We start from the raw sequence: 19,911 nt of genomic DNA, 5'->3' as shown, positions 1-19,911 counted from the left end.
GGTTGAGCCCAGCTCAAGATCTTGCCCCGCTCAAGGGCTGCTGAGGGGGGATTTTCTGTTCTGCTCTCTATCATCACGCAGTGAGGCATGCAGCCACGGGTCCTGCCCGACAGACACACACACAGACACAGTTTGTATTCAATCCATGTTTATGAAAACACTTTCCAAACACCAGTTCATAACAAAGTGCTCCCGGATCCTGCTGCTCCTGGTGCTGCAGCAGACAGGGCCACAGGGCACTCAAGCCACTCTGCAGGGTGGGCAGGCTCTGGTGCAAGGCTGAGCTGGCGGGGGACAAGCCGGGGTTCCTCAGGGCGGGATCAGCTCCTTCCATCCACGAGGGGTGGAGACACCTGGCACCTGTCTTCCAGCAAAGAGCACCTGTGGGACAGGCCTGCAAAAGGCCAGCACTCCCGCTCCTGCGAAGCCCACGGCTGCCCTGCTGCAGGCCACAGCCAAGGGGAGCGGGGAGTCCAGGTTCTCCAGGGCTGGCACTGCCCTCCGGGAGGTGCAGGAGCTCTGCCCATCCTGGGGATGCAGGCACTTGGATGAGGTAGTTCATGGAGTCAGTCTTGGCCAGCCAGCTACTGGGGAGAGAAGCAGCCGTGAGCCGGGAGTGCCGCGGGAGCAGCCGAGAAGGCCGTGGGCTGGGCGCTGCCCCTTACCATGCGGCCGAGGTCGTCGGCAAAGGTCACCCCCTTGTTCAGCCGCTGCTCCTGCGAGCCGGTGCTGCTGCCGCTCAGCGAGTTACGGCGCATGATGCCTGCAGGGACAGCGGCCCTGAGTGAGGGCACGGGCCTGTGCGACACCCAGCCCGGGGGTCCCCGTCCTGCGGCCCCCGCCCAGCCCGGGGGCCCTGCGGGGAGTGGGGAGCGGGGCCGGCACCTGCGGGCTGCGCCAGCTCCAGGCGCTGCAGGCTGTTGCGACGGGAGGGGTTAAAGCTGCCCTTGGAGAGGCGGCGCTGGCGGCTTGACAGCATCGCAGCGGGCGAGACAATGCCTGGCGGTGGCTGCTTCCCCATCCGCAGGTACAGCTCCTCGATCTCCTTCTTCTGGGCGCTCTGCAGCAGCTGCACCTCAGCCAGGTGCCTGGGGAGAAGACAGGGGCTGGCAGTGGGGCCTCGGGGAAGGGACAGCGAACACGCACGCGGGCTGGGTGGGAAGACCTGTCACCTCCCAGATGCAGCCCACCCCCCTGCTCACTTCTGTCGCAGGTTCTGCAGCTCCTCCCAGATCTCCTCGTCTTCACTCTCAGTGTCATCACTGCTCACATAGGACAAACTGCGAGAGTAGCTCAGCCACACCTGGCTCAGCATGGCCTGCGGAACGTTTTCTGTGCTCTCTTCCCCAGGGCCCTCCCGGTCGCTCCCCACTGGTGCCACAGGCACCGTGCCCCCCTCGGCTGACACCTCCTCAGCCTTGGGGTCCTGCTCCGCTGCCTCCAGCACCACATCCAAGTCACTGCTTGAGCTGTGGCCTGTGTCAGGGACCACGGGTGGCGGGGAGCCACTCACTGCTGGCTCCGTGCTGTGCTGCTCCCCGTCACTGCTGCCCAGCACTGGAGAGGTCACAGCCAGGTCCTTGGCTGGCATCACCTGGAACCGGCCCAGGACCTGGGGCTTGGTTTCTGCTGGGGACAGGGGCAGCTGGTGGGGTTCAGGGCACATGGGCTGGCCGGGGCATTGCGGTGCCCTGGCACAGGCACGGCTGCGCAGCACAGCCTTGGCCCTGCCCCACCTTACCTTCATTGATGGGCGAGAGCTGGGCCTTGGGCACGCTGGGGGCTGGTGCCTCCGAGATGATCAGAGAGTGGCTGGGCTTGGGGGCACTGGGCAGCACCTGTGGGCACCTGAGCACCATCAGCAGCCCCACCCCAGTCCTCCTGTCCTCTCCTCCCCCTGCTGCTTCTGTGCCCTGGGATTTGCCGCCCACTCAGCCCTCTCTGCATCCCAGTGGCTCCACAAGCCACGAGGCTCCATCCCATCCCAGGGCAGCATCTGCAGCAACCACCCAGCCCTCCTGACACTGAGCTCCACCTCGAGCAGCCCTGGGCAGCCCTTGCACACCCACACTCACCGTGCTGCCCTCTGGACTCCCAGATGTGGATGTGCTCAGCAACTGCAGAGGACTCCCCATGGGCTCTCTGCTTGTGGGGCACACTGGGGCTGGTGTTGAGGGAAGGGAGGATATGGGACCCCCGGCAGTGGGGACATCAGATCCCACTGGCTCCAGGGTCCCACTGCCAGGTGGGACTGGCTTGTCTCTGCTGGTGGGGTCAGGGTAGACAAAGCGTGGGGCACCCAGGACAAGACTCTGTGGCCGTGGCAGCATTGGTGGGTAGAGGTGCCCGCCTGAGCTGGCAATGGAGGAGACAGTGTGGGCCACGGTCATCACTGCCAGGGAGAAGACATTGGCCAGGGACAAGAGGGGGGCAGTGGGGGACAAGGGTGTGCTGGTCACAGGGGGGCTCAGGGGACTGCTGGGCTCATAGGGGACAGGGGATGTGGGGAGAGGCTGTGGGGACAGGAGGGCTTGGGGCAGGGCTGGGGGAACAGGCCCCCCTGGGGTCCTTGGGGGGGTCAGTGGGAGTGCTGGTGATGATGTCAGCCAGGCAGGAGTCATCGAGACGAGAGGCCAGGTCTGGGCTGAGCCTGCAGAGAGGGAAGCATCAGGAGCAGCCCCCAAGGGCCGTCTCAGACCCCATGGCCAGGCACCCCGGAGCCTCAAGCCAGCGAGCAGCTGGCAGCCCCAGTGCAATGACCATGCCCATGCTGCCAGCGCTGGTACCTGTGGGGGACCCCAGGGGTGCTGGGGCTGCCAGCGGCTCCGCAGGACTGGCCAGGTTGGTCTCCGATGGGGAGCGGCTCAGCAACGGCAGGACAGGGGACTGGACAGGGAGGCTGGGACTGGTGCAGCTCAGGTCTGTGGCATAGGGGTGACAGCCAGGCTCAGCTGGGGCAGGACATGTCCTTTGAGACCCTCTGGGCTTGGCTGAGGCCATCACCTGCCCTGCATGGGGCCTGGGGGAGACAGGAAGGGCCTGCACAGGGGCACAGACGTACCACTGAGTGAGGATGAGGAGGAGATGGAGCGTGAGAGCCCCTGCAGCTGCAGGTCCACCTGCGAGAAGGATGAGCTGAGCCCAGCACTGGGGCAGAGGCCCCAGCCAGGCTGTGCCAAGCCCCCGCTGGGCCCCACCACCTGTGGGGACAGGAGCTGGAGACTCTTCTGGGCTGGGGAGCACCTTGACTTGTCACAGGAGTGGGCAAGTGACCGCAGGAGGACCCTGCACCCCAGCCCCCTCCCCCTGGACTCCCTGGGGCCAGGCAGCACCCCAAGCCATGCTCAGCATCAGCAGCTTCCCCAGCACTGGCAGGGCCAGGCTGGCACTCACGGGGCTGCCCACAGCACTCTCAGCCTCGGGGCCCTTGGGCAGCTCGGTGCTGCTGCGCCCATCCTTGCGAAGCAGGGTCTCCACGCGGTGGATGATGTCCCGGATGCGGTTGATGAAACTGTCCCGCTCCGACTTGAGGATGAACTCATTGTGGACCTGAGGGTGGAGGGGCCGGTCAGCACCCAGCACGGCCAGGCAGACCCCACCTTCACCCTCACCCTGCTCTCACCATGGCGGCTGCAATTTCCTCCGGGTTGTCTCCATCCAGGTCGAACTTGAAGGTCACCATCTTGTTGTTGTAGGTCTGCAGCTGGCACTCCACCACTCGGTCGCTCTTGTCGGAGATCTGTGGGCAGCAGGGCTGGCTCAGCCCAGGAGAACCCGCCTGGCACCCGCCTGGCACCCGCCTGGCACCTGTGGCACTCACGTTGGTGATGCGCAGCCTGGAGCGGGCTCGGCGCCGCAGCAGCTTCCCCGAGGCTCGCTTGGGCGGCAGCTTGGAGCTCTGCTCGCTGGCCGAGAGCCCCTCACAGCCATCACTCATGCCCGATGCCACATCTGAGGTGTAGCTGCAGGAAGCCCCAGCTCCGGAGCATCAGCATGGCCATTCCCAAGAACCACACTCCCTGTCCAGCCCCCGCCCGACCCCCCAGCCTCACCTGTCCACTGAGGAGGAGAAGCCGCTGGCGGGGGGCAGGCGCTCCGTGGGCAGCTGCACGGCGATGCTCTGCAGGGAGGGGACGGGGTGAGCCGGTGCCGCAGCTGCCCTGACCCCCTCCCGCCCGCCCGCGGGGCCCTGCTCACCGTGGGGAAGCAGCGCACAGGCCGGGTGGGCCGTGGGCTGGTGGGCTCCACTGCCACAAAGCTGCGAGGGGCCAGGTCCGGGGAGTCCAGGAAGCCGGAGGAGCTCAGGTACCCATCCGTCTCACAGTCGGCTGCGGAGGAGTGCTGGCATGAACCGAAGCAAGTCCCTTCCCTGGCTGGGCACCTGGGAAAGGGCTGTGGGGCTGGGAGAAGGGGACGGACCCCCCACCCACCTCCCGCCCCAGGTCCCCTGCTGCCCACCCGGCTGTTGCTCCCTTGGTGCCTACGCACAGGTGGCTGAGGAGTAGCTGGTGTGCCGGTAGGTAAAGTGCTGGTGCTGGTCAGCTTCGGGCTCCTCAGGCTCCAGGGGGAAGGTGCTGCTGAAGACGGAGTCCCCAGAGCCAGGGGTGGCCAGGGCAGGCGTGGGGGCACCAGGTGGCAGCGGGGACTTGAGCTCCTCCAGCAGCTGCAGGACACCTGGCGGCTGCTCTGGCTCTGCGGGTGATGGCGCGTCCTGGGCGCGCTTCAGCTTCTCCCGCTTGCGCTTGATGGCGACCACACGGTCCCGCACAGCCTTGGCCACCAGCTTGTAGTCGGCCTCACAGACAAAGCCCAGCACCACCTACACAGGAGGGAGCTCGTCACTTCGGGGAGTAGGGGCCCCACAGCACCCAGGGCTCCCCCATCTCTGTACCCACCATCTCCTGAGCCACCTCCTCTGCCACATCCTTGTAGAGCTCAAAGAGGAACTCGATGGCGTTGTTGTCCTTGTACTTGCCGTGCAGCTTCTTTGTGTCATCCATGCGCAGCCAGAGCTTGAGCCCAGACTTGACTCCGTCATCCTCCTCAGCCAGCTCCACATGCACCCCTGTGTCCTCCTGGAAGAAGGAATGCTCCAGCAGGTCCTGGATGGTGTACCTGCAGAGGGCACAGCTCAGCGCAGGCTCGGAGCCAGGGGGGACCCTGCCACCCAGGCCCCGCTCTGCCCCCACCTCTCGTTCTTGTCCATGCGGATGCAGCCCTCGATAATCTCCTTCAGCTCTGGCACCTTCACCTTGTAGAAGCTGCTGGGCTTCAGGCCCTGGGGGTAACGAGAGTGAGCACCTCCTGTGCCAACCCACCACAGCATGGGGCTCCCAGGGCCCAGGGATGAACCAGCCCAGGGCCCCACGAGCTCTGCATGGCTCCTGTGGCCAGGCCACGTGTGCCTGCATGGGCCAGGACGCCCCAGGGCTCTGAGTTTCCACCCCAGCAGGCAGGAGCTGGCAGGAGCCAGCCATGACCGGTCAGGGCAGCTGCAGTGCCCCAGGCCAGCGTGGCCGAGCAGACGTGCTCCCGTTCCACCCCATTAACACACTGGCAGTGGCTGGTGCAGAGCCAGGGATGTGGGGTCTGGCCAAGCCATGGCCCCACCACCCACAGCTCCATGCCCTGCCAGAGCAACCCCTCACCGCCCAGGCTATCTTTAGCCACTCACACAGCCTGCACAGTGACACATTTTGACAGCAGCAAGGCCTGACAGCTCCAGCTGACCATCCCCCCAGCCCCCTGTCCTGGCTCCTGTGGGATCAGCCAGCAGCATCACCCACAGCTGGGACCAGGCCTCACCGAGGTGACCTTGCGGTAGATCTGGGCGGCGTTCTGGCACTCAGAGTAGGGGTACTCCGAGGTGGCCATCTCCAGCATGCACATCCCAAAGGCGTAGACATCCACTGCCTCATCGTACTTCTCCTCATACATCTCTGGCGCCATGAACTCGGGGGTGCCTGCAGGCAGCAGGAGAGCTCAGTACCCCTGGGACCCCCACCCCCTGCAGCCCCCACAGCTCCCACGAGCCCGGCCCCACCTATGACACTCTTGGCAAAGGAGGCTCGCTTGAGCGTGGCCAGGCCCAAGTCGCCAATCTTGACAGAGCCCGTGGGGCCCGTGATGAAGATGTTGTCACACTTGAGGTCACGGTGGATGATGGGGGGCGAGCGAGTGTGCAGGAAGTGCAGACCCTTGAGGATCTGCCGGCTCCAGCGCTGCAGCACCTTCAGCTTCATCTCTTTAAACCGCTTCAAATACCTGCCAGGGACCAACGGGGCTCAGACCTGTGGGGCTCAGACTCGTGCCCCAGCCTTGGCTCCAGCCCACCCTCCTCCTGTTGCCATGCCAAGCCCATCCGGACTCGATGCCCACACAGGGCAAGCAACAAAGAGCCTCTCGGTAGGGACCCTGTTCCCTCCCCTACACGCCCCAATCACGTTTTCAGGGTGCCGGACGTCATGAGTTCTGTGACCAGCACGATGCAGATCTGGCCTTTGATAGTTGACTTCCAGGAGTCGTAGAAGCGGACAATGTTGGGATGCTGCAGCCCCTTCAGCATCTCCACCTCCTCACTGAACCGCTGCCGCTCCGTCTTCGACAGCTTCCGCGTCTGTGGGAGCCAGTGAGGGTGTGAGGGGGGCACACGGGGTCCTGCCGAGCACAGGGGGCTGCCCTGGCTACAAAAGACCCTCACGTCCCATTCCCCACTCCCTACAGGCAAGACAGAGGAGGCTTCTGTGGCCCCGGTGCAGAGCTGGGGTCAGACCTGCTGTGCCCCAGCACCGTGGCTCACACATGGCTGGGGCTGCCCTGCACTGTGGTCCCCCACCTGCCCACCACTCTGGGTGGGTGCACGATAGACGGGGCACCAAGGAACCCCTGCAGTTCTCCACTGCCTTGTGCTGGGACCACCCGTCCCCCCTCCCCTCACTCAGCCCCCAGCTGGAGCCCACCACCCTGCCTCAGGGCAGGGAACCCTAGCCTGCAGCTGGAGGGGATGTGTGGGGTCTCTGCAGAGCTGCTGCCATCCTGCCCTGTGCAGACCCGATGGCCGTGGCTCTTGTGCCCCCACCAGGGCAGCACCAGCCCTGGGCTCTGTGTGGCCGGGTGCTGGGCCAGCCTCAATGAGGCCTTTGTTGGGGAAAGCAGGCAGGGGGAGGCTCCAGCCAGAGTTTTTCCATGTTTCTGCTGCTCGAGTTAATTAAAGTAGAAACACAAGCCGAGGGTGCTGACTGCAGCTGGGGCAGGGGCCAGCGGAGGGGACAGCCCCCTCATCCTGAAGGGGCACAGCCCCAGGGTGCAGGAAGAGGGGAGCTGACTGGCCAGAGCTAGAGGAGCCGGGTCCAGCCCCCAGTGGGGCAGCTGCGAGTGCTCAGCCCTGGGCAGAAGCAGGAGCAGTGATAACTCCACCACTGCCTGGGGTCCCAAGGAGCTCAGCCTGGGGGCCTCAAGCTGGGACCCCTGCCCAGCCCACATTCAGAGGCCAAGGAAACTGGAGCTGCCCCAGAGCTCCCACCACCAGTGCTGCCAGAGCTGTGCTTGGCCAGTGGCCACCATCCATCAACCCCGTCAGCTTTCGTAATATTTTTATTGCATCACAGGCGGCCCCATGGCTTGGCTGGAGCTGCTCCATAATCCCCCCACATTTAATACATGCTCAGGGACAGGCTCAGCCCAGACGAGAACCTGAGCCTGCTGCCACGGGATGAATGGGACCTTTCATATGCGAGGAGGAAAACAGCACCCGAACCCCAGCATGGCCAGCAGCACACACCGGCTGTCCTGCCCAGTGCCACGGCCCACCGCCACCCCTCTGGCCCCCTCCTCCTCACCAAGAGGTGTCCAGAGGCCTCACTGCACCCCAAAAACCTGCAAGGGCATGAGGAAGCTGACACTGGCTGTGAACTGGGGCAGGTGGGGACTCATGGGTGGCCACGGCTCTCCCAGCTCAGCGAGAGTGGACCCCAACCGGAGCAGTTGTGCCAGCGCAGCCCTCACTGTGCCATGCCCAATTCCAGGCAGAACCCCAGCACAAGGCCACCTCTCCCAGAGTGCCTGGAGTAAGGTCTGGGGGAGCCAAGCATGCCCCCCTGAGCCTGTGCCAGGACTGCTGGGCTCGCTTGGCACTGTTCCTTCCTCATGACCAAAGTGGCAGCAGCTCCCACTCCTGTGCGTGCTGATACTCTCCCCATTGAGTGTGGGCACCAGAGCCCAGCCTGGCCATAGCCTGGCAGGAGGAGCACCACGAAGGGCAGGGCAGACAGTGCTGCCAGCACAGACACACCACACAGCATGGGCACACCATGTCCTCTCCTAACAGCATCAGCACAGGGCGGAGGAGGACGCTGGGGATGGTGGCATGGGGACAGTGAGGAGCTGGGTGGCAATGGTCCAGCCCATCCTGTGAGCCAGGAGCTGGCTGCCGAGGAGCCCAGCGCAGCCAACACCAGGATCTGAGGCCAGTGCAGGAGGAGGGAGGGTGGGGCCGAGTGGCCGAGGACGGCTGTTGCCTCTGCAGCAGGAGGCTGTCCCCAGCTTGGCAGCGCTGGTGCTCAGGGCACTCTGCAGCGCTCACAGGGCTCTCCCACTCCCACAGCCCTCAAGGGCCCTGGCTCTGCACTGACACTTGCACTCTGGAGGGGCATTCAGACCAACACCACGGTGGGGCACAGAGCCAGTGCTGGAAAGTGCCCAGCACTCTCCCTCCAGCCACGTCCACAGCCACAGGGCGGTCCTGAGCCCCTCGCAGAGGAGCCAGCTCTATGTCAGCAGTGGATGCCAGCACCTCACTGCTCTCCCTGTGGGTCTGCCCCGCCGAGCAGGAGCTTGTGCGTGCTCACAGCCATGTGAGCACACACTCAAGGTGCCCTGCAGCCCCGGGGCTGCTGGCTAAGGTTACCTGCCCAACCTGGGTGCCAGAGCCAGGGGAGGCACAGCAGTGCCTGCTGCCCAGAATGCTTTTGCCCACTGGGGAACCCCAAGGGGTTCCACAGGAAAATCGCACAGTTAGGTATTTACAGCCCGACCCCGCTCTGGGCCTCTGGCTTCCTCCCTGCTTCCTCTTTCCCCACTGCCCGCAGCACCTACGACAGAAATAGTGCCAGGCTAAAGCTGGAAAGCACAAACAGTGGGGCTGTGGACATGGGCGGGAGGCACAGACAGACGCTGCGTTCAGGAGAGGGGACAGGGATGGGCAGGTCCCCAGAGGGGTCTCACAGGAAGACAGAAGACAGGCAAAACCAGGCTCCAGTTCGCCAGGCTCTGTGGAGGGAAGGACAGGCGAGGACAGAAGAGAGAGCTGGGATTTGGGATTGGGATCCGTCACAGCAGCTGAACCAGGTTCTCTGGTGCAGAACAGGTCAGGCCTGAGGTTAAGTATTCATTTGGAATCGAAAGGCAATAGAAGGAGAACTGTGAAATGCACAGGACAAAGCTATTTTTAAAATGGCAGAACCACAACCATTTTTATTTGTGGTTCCAAATCCTGGATTTGTGTCACAGTGTCCAATTCTTTGCATGATTGCTGAAAAACAAACTTCTAAATGTCTGCATCTGTGCTCTTAGCCCCTTGTGGGACACAGATTTGGGTACAAGAGACACTGGATAAAGAGCAGTCAGTGGAACAGAGCCAAATCTTGGGTGGGGAGGGGAGAGGGCTGGGGCAGAGGGGTTGCAGGGGCAGGCACCAGGGTGGCATGGGGTGGGAGCAGGGCTGGGGCTGCCCACAGGGACCTGGCTGAGCTCCCATAGGAGGGGGTGGGCCAAGAGGAGTCAGGTCTGCCAGGTCTTCCAACACCATGGGATGCTCACAGGAGGGTCCCTGGCAGGAGCTCAGCCTGGACGCCAGCCTCTCCACACCCAGCCCCAGGGGACAAGTGAGTGGCTTCCGCCACTCCTGCCTGGCCGGCTCGCAGAACCAGCAAGGGGGCCAGCACGTGCCTGCTGGACTGGGGCACAGCAGCATTTTGCTTCCCAACTCCCTTTCCCCCCCCACCTGAGACGGTGCAGCCTCATCCCCTCGGCAGCCCCTTGCAAGACACCAGCACTGCCTGCACACAGCCCCGGGGACGAGCAGCGGGGCAGGGAACGAGACACGTGCCAGCCCTGCTGTGCAGGGGAGCTGGGGCACAGCTGTGACATGGGGCTGAGACCCACAGGGAGGGACACGAAGCCAGCTGAGTGGGAAGCACTGGGGACAGCTGACTCATCCAGAGAAGGTCCTGGACTCGCCAAGGAGAGCCTGTTCCAGTCAGGGGTTGCCACCTGAAGGGACACAGGACTCAATGGGGTTCAGGGGTATTTGGATGGAGCTGTGGGGCCATGAGGGCAGGAGAACTGAGGTGGCTCTGAACTGAGCTCTCACAACTGAAGTAATTGTGCAACCCTTGGGATGGGGGAAAAAACTTCACCTTCCTCACTAAGAGGCCACAGTCAGCCCCTCTAGAAAGCACCCACCACTCTCTCAGGATCTCTTCTTGCTCTGCTCGGCTGCAGCCACCCCAAGGACCCAGCCCAGGCAGCTGAAACTGCAACTGCACCGAGCTTTTAGGAACAAGACAACAAACTCGCAAGACATGGTTTTCTGTGTCAACAAGGACTTGGACCTTCCCACCACAGCAGCCATCCCAGGGCCAGGAACCTGTGGGAGACTTTGGACTTAACCAAAGCCCCTCCCAGGGCTCCAAGGAGAAAAGGTAGACCCACAGAACGGATCTCCCCGTGCACCTCCATGGACAAGATCAGGCTCATCAAAAGCACTTGAATGGGGCAAAGGCATTGCGGAGGCAGCACCATCACCACTGCTCTCAGCATCCTGCTGTCAGGCTGCAGGGCAGCCAAGGAGATGGAGGAGTGTGGCAGCAGAGAGGAGATGGGGACGCTCCTCAGAGAGCTGGAACCAGAGGTCCAGCTGCTCCCAGTAGAGAGCCCCTGGCAGCATCACAGAAACCACACACAGGTGACCATGTACGTTACTTCAGCCAAGGTCAAGCAGGCAGAGAGCACAAGGTCGCGTCGTACCCTGCTCCCGGCTGACAGCCAGCCCCAGCTCGCTGCAGGCACGCGCCCCAGAGCACACCAAGGGCTATCGGAGCAAACCTAGGAGCCAGCTCCAGCACAAGCACAGGCATGCATGCAGAGAGGGCACTGCTGCCCTCGCTGCCCTCCTGGAGGGAAAGCTGTGAGCTGGTGAGCGTCAGAAAGACAGTGGGATGCTCAGCCCCGGATGCACCTGTAAAGTGCCAGAGCAGGGACTGGCATCAAGAACTTGGGCACCCTGGCATGCTCCACAGTGCAGGAAGAAAGAAAGCAAATGGAAAACAGCACGTGATGAGGAGGAGGGCCAGGAGCGGCGACACTAAACAGGAGTCTGGGTCCGGGCCAGGAGACCCACGAGGCACCGAGGCACTGGCAGTGATGAGCACAGTGCAAGGCAGCGAGGGGAGCCCGCACCCAGCTGCAGGTCCCTGCCCTGCCCTGCTGCTGTGGCCCGACTGCAGCGGGGCGCCACAGTGACTGGCAGAAGCGGAGATTCGAGGGTGCCTGCCCTCGCCGGCACAGGCTCCAGCCCGGGGAAGTGCCCCGCGGGTCTCACACAGCACCCAGGCAGGCAGCAGTGGGCAGCGGGCTCAGGGGCGGGGAGGGCTGCACACGCCAGAGAAACTGGACAGAAGAGGGTCCAAGAGCCTCTCTCGAGCCCCTCGCCCCGGTCTGTGGGTGCGGGCAGGTAGGGGCGGAGGCGCTGGCAGGGGCCGTACCTGCAGCTCGCACCAGGCCACCTCCACGGTGGTCTCCGTGTCCAGCCCCTTGTAGACGGTCTTGAAGGAGCCGCGGCCGATCTCGATGTCGAACTTGAGGAACCGGCCGTCGGGGGAGGTGGCGACCGCCCGCGTCTCCACCTCCTCGCTCTCCGTCTCCTCGGGTTCCCGGAGCCCGACAGCGCTCGGCGGCGGCGGCGGCGACCCCCGCGCACCCCGTCCGGTGCCGGGTACCCCAGCAGCTCCAGCTCGGCCGAGCTCCGCCGGCTGAAGCGGGAGGAAGCGCGTCGGGAATCGGGCCCCGAGGGCCGCCGGCTGCGGCTACGGTGCGGAGTCCGTCCGGTGAGCCCCGGACCCGGCTCCAGCTCCGGCTGCGGCTCGGAGCCGCTGTCCGCCCGCTCCGCCTCAGGCTGGGACATGGCTCCGGCAGCGGCGGGCTCGGCCGCCAGCATCGGCTCAGCCCGCTCGGAGCGGCCGCTCCCGCGCAGCTTCGCACCCGTTGCCGCCGCCACTCCGCAACCAGGAGCGACCGCCGAGACCCGGCCCGGGCACCGGCCCCGGCACCGCCCCCGCCACGCCCGGGTCCGCCCCCGCTCGACCGCCGCCCCCGCCCGCGCTGCGCCACCGGCCCCGCGCCCCGCACCGACACCGCACCGGGCAGCGGCCCCGGGACAGCGCCCGGCGCTGCAGCTGCGGACACGGGCTGCGAGCAGCGGGCGAGCGCCCCGCGCCCCGACACCGCGCCCGAGCAGCCCGGGATGCCGGGATGTCCCCTCCCAGCCGGGGGTCACCGCCTGGCGCCCGCCCGGATCCGCGCTGCCGTGGCTGCTCCAGGGGCTCCTTGCTCTCCCCTCCCCGCAGGACAGCCCCTTCCCTGCCGCCGCCCCCCTGGCGCTACGGGGCTGCTGTGACTGACGCGTCCGGAGCCGGGACGTAGGAACGTCCCTGGTTTAAACATTTCCTTGGAGTTTCTGACTCTGGTCCTGGAGCAGCGTGTCCTAGAGCAGCCGAGTCCCACTGCCCGGACGCGGGTTCCCCCTCACGCTGCCCCAGACAATCCCGCTCGGGTTCACTACGGTCCGAAATCCTGAAATCAGGGTCACGCAAATAGGAAGAGTCGAAGGTGTGTGTCAGCCCCGCGGGAGCCAACAGCCGGACAAGAGCGTGTTGTCTCTCCAGGCTGAAGGAGAAGGTTGTTCTGCCGGTGAGGCTGTTTACACAAAACACAAAGCAATTGAGGCCACCGCTAATTTCTTTTCCCTGAGGTCAGATTGTTTCTACTCAATGATACCGGAAACATTAAGGAGTGGATCGACAAGGGAACACAGTCATGGTGTCCTAAACGCCAGCCTGGCACCCGCAGGGTGACGCAGGGTGACTGGGGCTGCTGACCTGCAGTTCGGCTGTGGCCACGTCCCGCACAGCTGCTCCCCACAAATCCCCACCAGCAAGAGGAAGGGAGAAGCATTTAATGAAATCAATGAAATTCCTACAAAAGCCCTGGCCTACCTGTGTCACACTGCTGATCTCTGCTCTGCTACCCCACCCGACCCAGCTCTTCCTGCCCGAAGCTTCCTCTCCAGCACCAGAGGAGCCAGGTACCCCCTTCCCAACAAGGAGTTTGACCGATGCCTCCCTGCCAGGACCTGCTTGTGCAATACTGGCTGGTGAGCAGGGAGCAGCAACCACATCCCCGCTCAGCCCTGCACTCCTTGGAGCACGTGAGGGGCACAGTCTCAGGTGAACAACCAGCACTGGCAGAACACCGTGTCCAGCACCGGCCCCCGCAGGGCTCTGCCTGCTGCTGGGGCACTGGCTGCCCATGGCCACTGGAGCCAAAAGGCCAAAACTGACAGGCCACGGGTGCGGTGCTTGCACTGGCCCGGCCACGCGTGACTCTCGGGTTGTAAGATGCAACATGGTTTGACTCAGCTCTGTTAAACAACGCTCTTTGTTCAGGTGAGCCTTGCTCAGAACCTGCCCACTTCTCAGCATCGCCAGAAAGGGGGGAGGGATGCTGCCCAAGGCCCTGCAGGCTGACTCTGTGGCTGCCCCCACACAGGGGTCCCTGCCAGGGCCCATGCACTGCCCAGGCCCAGGAACACAGCCCAGGCTGGCAGGGAGCCTCAGCTCTCCAACAAGAGACACAGAGCCAGGTAGGGATCTCAGCTCAGTCCCTGGCAGGCTCATGTCTCCTTATCAAGGGTTTTCATCGTGAAACAAGATGCCTTGGAAGATCCCAGAGGAGCAGGGGAGTATCCCAGTCCAGTGAGGCCCCTGCAGACAGGAGAGGAAATTAGGGGTGAAGCTTGCTCCAACTGCTGCCCTCCCACACCTCTCTTGTGAGTGGTCTGAGAAATTCCCTAAATGATCCCCCCAAATGCCACTCCACACCAGAACTTGGTAGAGGGGAGGCAGCTCGGGCAGGGGAATAGGTCCTCTCCTGTTCCCAATCTGCAGCCAGCCTGGCCTGAAACCAAAAGGCTTCTGTTCCACAATAGGCGCCCACTGCAGCTCCCCAGCGTTATCAGGGTGACATTTCTGGGCTGCAGGTGCCAGTGCCAGCCTTCACTTTGAGGAACCGCCACAATCAGGGAACATAACCCATTTCTCGCCTACATTTGGCTGCCAGAAAGAATACAGGGGACTGTGTAATCACTTCCCTCAGAATTAGATCATGAATCAAAGCCCTGCTCAGCTCCAGGCTCCGCCAAGCCCTGCCAGGAATTGTCCATTCTGATCCCGGAGCTCGGGGCAGGATCACAGAGGGGCCAGGATGGGTCTGGACAAAGGGGGATGCACAGCTGGGGCAGCACAGCACAGGGTGCCTGTCCCAGGAGGGGTCCAGGGACCCCCAGGTCTTGTTCCACAGCTGGCTTCACCACCCCATACTCATGGGAGCTCCGTGGTGTCTCTCAACTCACATGAGTTCAGGGAGGCAAAGACAGCACCCAAACCTCAGCTGTGGCTGTAACCCTGGGCAGATCACTGCAAGGATTTCCTCAGCCCAGAGGCACAGATGGGACCCACCTGCACGTTTATCCCAACATATAAATTTATCAAACTGAAACAGTTCTTGCTCCTAAGCAGCTGCATTAAATAAAACATCTCTCGGAATTTTTCCTCCCTGACCAGTGGGATCCGAGTGTGCCTCGCCTGATAGTGCCTTATCTTGGCACCAGCCCCTCTGAGCTCTGCCTCGCCCTGGCCAGCGAGCCCTAATCACCACGGCCAGACGTGGCAAGGGCCTCTGAGGGGCCACAGGCTGGAGGACGGGGCTGCGCCAGCCCCCCCGAAACCACCCTGAGCCACCTCCTCCAGCTCCTCAGAGCTGCGTGGCTGGGCTGGGCAGCACCTCCACAGAGGGACATCTGCTCCCTCCAGGGCAGCAGCACCAGCTGCCAGGACCCATCCCACAGCCTCAGCAGTGACACCTCGCTGCAGTGGCACTGCCCAGCCCGGGGAAGCTGGTCCCACAGGGCCCTCACAGGCACGGCTGGATGCGGCCTCTGGTAACCAGCCCAGAGGGTGTGGAAAAGGAATTTTACACCACATCCATTCTGCAGAGGGGACATACTCTTCCTCCTCCTCCTCCTCCTTCCCCCCCTCACTGAGTAAGCAACTAAATAGGAAGCTGAAAAAGAGACGGGAATTGCTGCCAGGAGTGCCTTGGAATGAAAAGCTGGTTTTAGGCTTATCTAATGTCACATCAGCCATTTCCTAAGAAGGGAGCAAATTTAATTAAGAACACAGACTCCCTCAAGGACAGCCAGGTTACATATGGCACTCCCAGCTTGGAACACAGTGCTGGGAGGTCAGCATCGTGCACACAGGCAGCAAGAACAGACACTCCGGGCCCGGCTGCTGAAGGCTCATTGCTTGGGATCAAATGCAGGAGCCTTCAGGCACAGCACCCCAGCTCTCTGCAGGGGTACAAGAGCAGCAGAGCAGACAGAGCAACCATGGAGGGAAGGGGCAATGTGGGTGGCATGGGGAGGAAAGAGGAGGCAGATCCTGAACACTGAAACAAACCCAGGGCAGACACTTGGTAGCATATGAATCCTATACAGAGATCTTGGTGGCTGCAGACATGAGGGAGGATCCCTGATGGAGCAGTGAGTTTGGGGCTGGGCAGAGCCTGTGCCCATTGTGGGGACAGAGGCACTGCGGGGCTCATGGCACATGCTGTGGCACAGCCTTTGCTGCTGGGCTTCCTCAGCACCGTCAGTGCACAGCAGGACCATGACAGAGCTGTAGGGATGATGGTCAGAAAGGAGACCACACCAGCCCACTGTGTCAGGGACTTATCACAAGCACTGCTGGTGCCTTTCTTCAGCAGAGAAGTGCTGGCACTCAGGAATTCCTCCACAGCACTGCTGGGCCTGGCACGGAGAGCAAGCCTGGGCTCCAGCCACAGCTCCAGAGCAACGTGCCCACACCAGGGCAGCACATCCCACCAAGTTCAGGTCAATGGTTTCCTGCTACAAAACAAATTTTTAAATTTCACAGCCCCTAGACTCCAGCATCTCACCTACACTGAGAATTCCTCAATGCTGACATCAGCTGCCAGCACAGCTGAGCCAGTGCCAGGTTATCCCCAAGGACAGGGAATGCCAGACACACTGCTCAGGGGCAGACAGTGGCAGCCTGTGGGGTGCAAGCACCATCTGCTCCACTGGACCCCCAAAATGACCACGTTGGTCTGACCACGTTGGTCTGACCAGAGGTCACTCCAGCGCTGCCCCCAACCTCTGCCAGCGACATGCACAGAACAATCAGGGGAAGGTGATCCTGCCCCAGCACAGCCATCTGCTTCCCCAGGACTGACAGGGTCAGGGACTGTACCTGGGCCACACTTTCTGACAAGCTGGGAACTTTGTTATCAGCACTGAGAGCCTAAAGCTGAGTCATCCCTCTCCCAGCCACGGTGGTACAGAGCTTACCCCATCACCTCTGCACACACCCAGGGGCTTCCAGCAGGCTGCACATGCAAAATTAAAGTAAATGTTGTCCTGAGAAGGACAGCGAGGACCCCCACAGGCCACAACTCTGCCAAGTGGAGAAAAGCACTTGTGCTGCTGCTTCGCACCCTGGAACCACGGCATTCCTCTGGGGCAGCAAGGAAATATGACTGAAGGGCAAAAATCTGGTACAGTGCTCTGTTTTGTTTCTGATGGAAAAATAAAGATAGATGAAAACACCCAGGCTGCTCTATAAATACATCTCATTTTAATCACCTGAAATTAGTTCTCTGGCTTCCCCCAGCCTGCTTGGCAGCAAGTGCATTTCCTTCTGCCACTGAGGGCTTCCACAGCGTAGCAATAACGGCCAGTCCCCTGCTCCTGCCTCACCCCCTGGCACCACAGCAGGACGGCAGGACCCAGGCACGTGGCTGGCAGGGATACAGGGGGGCCCTTTGAGGCCAAGCTTGACCAGCCAGCTGGGACTGCTTCGAGGCCATCACAGGAACAGGGACCAGCTGCAGCCCCCAGTTTCACTTCTGGGCGGTCCCTCTCAGAACTGCCTAGAGCAGCTTTAGCCTCTCAAACACATCAACAGGGAGAACAGACAGACAGAGGATCTCGGAATATTCCTAAGTCTTTGGAAGGGTTCGCAGACTCATCTTGCCCCAAGAAATCCCGAGATGCAGCTACTTGCAGTCACAGTTTTGAAGCCAGGCCCAGAGAGCGACTCTTGGCAGCGAAACCTGAGACTGCAGTGGGGAAGGGGAGGAGGCTCCTGTCAGAAGAACTTGACACCTCTGCCGTCATCCAGTGTGATGATTTCAGCCTTGTGCTCCTGCTGCAAGGCTTGCAGGGCACGGAGCAGCATAGCCTCATCCAAGCCGTGAAACTCTAGGGAAGCACAAAGATCCCCATCGAAAAATAAAAATATAATAAATAAATAAAAATAGAAAAATAACATCAGGAAACAAACAGGCTGGTGAGCTCCAGGGACTGGGGTCAGCAATGCTGAGGGCTCTGAAGAGCACCGTAACACTACAGCAAATCCAGAGTCATGGCTACACTGACAGGCTCATCTCTACATCGCTGCTTTGGGAACAGAGCCTGAAGGTCATCAGACAGCAGGGATGAATCACAGCAGCCTGTAATGTAGTGCAGGAGCTTGGCTTGAAAACAAAACACCCCCCACCACACCAGGTAAAATGCTGGGCACTGGGGAAGTGAAAAATGCAATTACAGAGGGGGACGTTCCTGCAAATTGATAAAAGCCTTTGGAGCAGCACATGCCATTGGTGGGAAAAGGTGAGTTTGCATTTGAGACTTCAAAATATTTAATCTACAAAACTGTTATCTGACAATCAAGTGTTTACGTGCTCCAATCCAATGAGCTCCGAAAACCTGCTCCAGAACATGAACTTTACCTTCATTCTCTGTATCATCTCCGCTGGCCAGTTCATACAGTGTGAACACAGAGTTGGTCAGGCCATTCCTCGACACCTGGAAACACGAAGGCAATCTAGCAAATTTCGTCCGTGTGGCTGACCATCCTTGTCCGATCTCTCATACATCCCAGAGCGTGTAACATGGAGTGTGCACAACACTTGATAAGCAGAAGCCCCCTGGACACACACTGGGGGAGAGGGATCAGGAAGTGCAGCCTGAGGGAATGAAGATGGTTCCTCTCCTGCTGCTCTGCTCTTCCTGCCTGTGTGTTTCACAGTGAGGATTCAGGACATACAGAGGCCAGGCAGCGACGCTGCCCTGTCCTCCCCACGGAACAGCCAATGGCACCGAGGGTGGACAGCAACACCCACCGCTCACACTGCGGCTCACAGCAAGTGACAAGCTGCTAATAAGTCCTCATCTCTCTGCAACAGAGAGAAATGGAAGGAGAAAGGTAAAAGTAGTGAGGAAGCAAGCAGTGGTCTTTCCCAAACGGCAGCCAGGGCCCCCCGTCCTCATGGACACAGCCTGGTCTGGGTGTGCAGCCCCCATGCTCTCACCCATTGATAGATGAGCTTTCCCCATTCTTCTGGTCTCTTCCACATGATCAGAAAGCTGGTTTTGTTCTTATCTAACCATTCCAGGTTCCCTAGAAACAACATGGAACAGGGGTTGAAGCAGAGCACAAGTCACAAGTAAGGATCCAACATGCAGATTTTGGTACAAGAGCCAGACACTGCACCCAGAGGAGACTCCACGGACCAGCCCCTCCCCTGCAGTTCGCACCCACTTCAAAAATATTGCTGTGTCTTCAGAAAGTGATTTCTCTGTCGAGCCCTCTCTTCCCCACGCAGCCAAATCTGCCTGCAAAGGCAGGGCTGGGTCCCGCGGAGCCGCGAGCAGCCCCGGACGGAGGCACAGCCCACACCCGTGGCACGGGCAAGCCCCGGGCCGGAGCTGCCCCGTGGCTGCTGCCCTCCCTGCCCCGCGGTCTGCGGGTCGGGTACAGGCCGCGGACGGGAGCACGGACGGACGAATGGACGAGGCACCCACCGTTCTTGCGGAGCTCCTCCAACACCACCTGGATGGATTCCAGCGGCAGCTTCCCTGGGCGCGGGTTAAGGAGGCGCTGATGGAGGCGGGGGGTGGGGGCGAGAGGGGCACGGGCGACGGGGCCGCGGGCAGCGGGCCCAAAGGATACGCTGGAGGCGGTGGTTGGCGAAGAGCGGAATGTCCTGAGCCTCCCGCACCGTCATGGCGGGCAGCCGGTGCTGCTGGCTGTAGGCGAGCGCCAGCGCGCACCACGCCGAGAGCTGCTTCTGCCGCGTCTCGCCGTTGGGCTGCAGCCTGCGGGGTCGGGTCAGCACGGAGGCGGAGAGACACCGGCAGCCCCGGCCCGCGTCCCGACTCCCGCGCTCCCCGCCCCGACCCTCCCAGCCCCAGCCCCAGCCCCGGCCCCGGCCCCGGCCGCGCTCACGTGAAGAAGGGCGGGAAGCTGTACTGCCAGGGCCACACGAAGCTCATCGCCGCCGGAACCGCCGCCACTGCCGCCGCCACTGCCGCCGCCGGAACCGCCGCCGCCGCCGCCTTCCGCCCCGCCCCGCTTCCGGCCCGGCCGCGGGCCCCGCCCCACCACAAGCCCCGCCCGCCACCTTCGGGCCGCGCCCCCCGCGCGCCGCGCCCGCCCCACTCAAGGCCCGCCCCTCCCCATGGCCCCGCCCCCTCCGCCCCTCCCGGACGGC

The 19,911-nt window shown here is 62.4% G+C and overlaps 2 protein-coding genes across 3 annotated transcripts; both read right to left on the bottom strand.

The window, feature by feature from the left end:
• Positions 1 to 131: 131 nt before the first annotated feature.
• On the bottom strand, positions 132 to 12,313 carry WNK4 (WNK lysine deficient protein kinase 4). The gene is given in 21 exon segments (XM_039565652.1): positions 132 to 584; positions 666 to 763; positions 886 to 1,088; positions 1,203 to 1,629; positions 1,742 to 1,838; positions 2,076 to 2,650; positions 2,787 to 2,921; positions 3,062 to 3,119; positions 3,394 to 3,549; positions 3,623 to 3,739; positions 3,821 to 3,962; positions 4,053 to 4,120; positions 4,198 to 4,328; positions 4,489 to 4,819; positions 4,896 to 5,115; positions 5,190 to 5,278; positions 5,806 to 5,963; positions 6,044 to 6,264; positions 6,444 to 6,616; positions 11,763 to 11,963; positions 11,966 to 12,313. Coding segments are annotated over 21 exon segments (3,867 nt in total). The 5' UTR covers positions 12,215 to 12,313; the 3' UTR covers positions 132 to 566.
• Positions 12,314 to 16,969: 4,656 nt separating this feature from the next.
• On the bottom strand, positions 16,970 to 19,757 carry VPS25 (vacuolar protein sorting 25 homolog). Of its 2 annotated transcripts, XM_039565858.1 has the most exons (6): positions 19,647 to 19,757; positions 19,371 to 19,516; positions 19,223 to 19,276; positions 18,730 to 18,818; positions 18,148 to 18,223; positions 16,970 to 17,617 (listed from the first exon to the last, which is right to left on the bottom strand). In XM_039565858.1, exons 1-6 carry the CDS (start codon positions 19,691 to 19,693, stop codon positions 17,505 to 17,507), a joined length of 525 nt encoding a protein of 174 aa, XP_039421792.1. In that variant the 5' UTR covers positions 19,694 to 19,757; the 3' UTR covers positions 16,970 to 17,504. The 2 variants fall into 2 exon arrangements, with proteins under 2 accessions (XP_039421792.1, XP_039421793.1); XM_039565859.1 differs by having other exon boundaries at positions 19,223 to 19,371.
• Positions 19,758 to 19,911: the final 154 nt, after the last annotated feature.

Source organism: Corvus cornix, chromosome 27, assembly GCF_000738735.6.
Source record: "Corvus cornix cornix isolate S_Up_H32 chromosome 27, ASM73873v5, whole genome shotgun sequence".
In the NCBI taxonomy this organism is placed as follows: Eukaryota; Metazoa; Chordata; class Aves; order Passeriformes; family Corvidae; genus Corvus; species Corvus cornix.
Note: the sequence above shows the minus strand (reverse complement) of the source record. Positions and strands in the feature narration are given on the sequence as shown.

Bases quoted from the DNA above. Each gene is read 5' to 3' on its own strand.
- VPS25 (XM_039565858.1), bottom strand. From the start codon at position 19,693: ATGAGCTTCGTGTGGCCCTGGCAGTACAGCTTCCCGCCCTTCTTCAC. The intron at 19,517-19,646 runs GTGAGCGCGGCC...CCGACCCCGCAG, and splicing joins AGCTTCCCGCCCTTCTTCAC to GCTGCAGCCCAACGGCGAGA. The intron at 17,618-18,147 runs GTAAAGTTCATG...GTGCTTCCCTAG, and splicing joins AGATGATACAGAGAATGAAG to AGTTTCACGGCTTGGATGAG.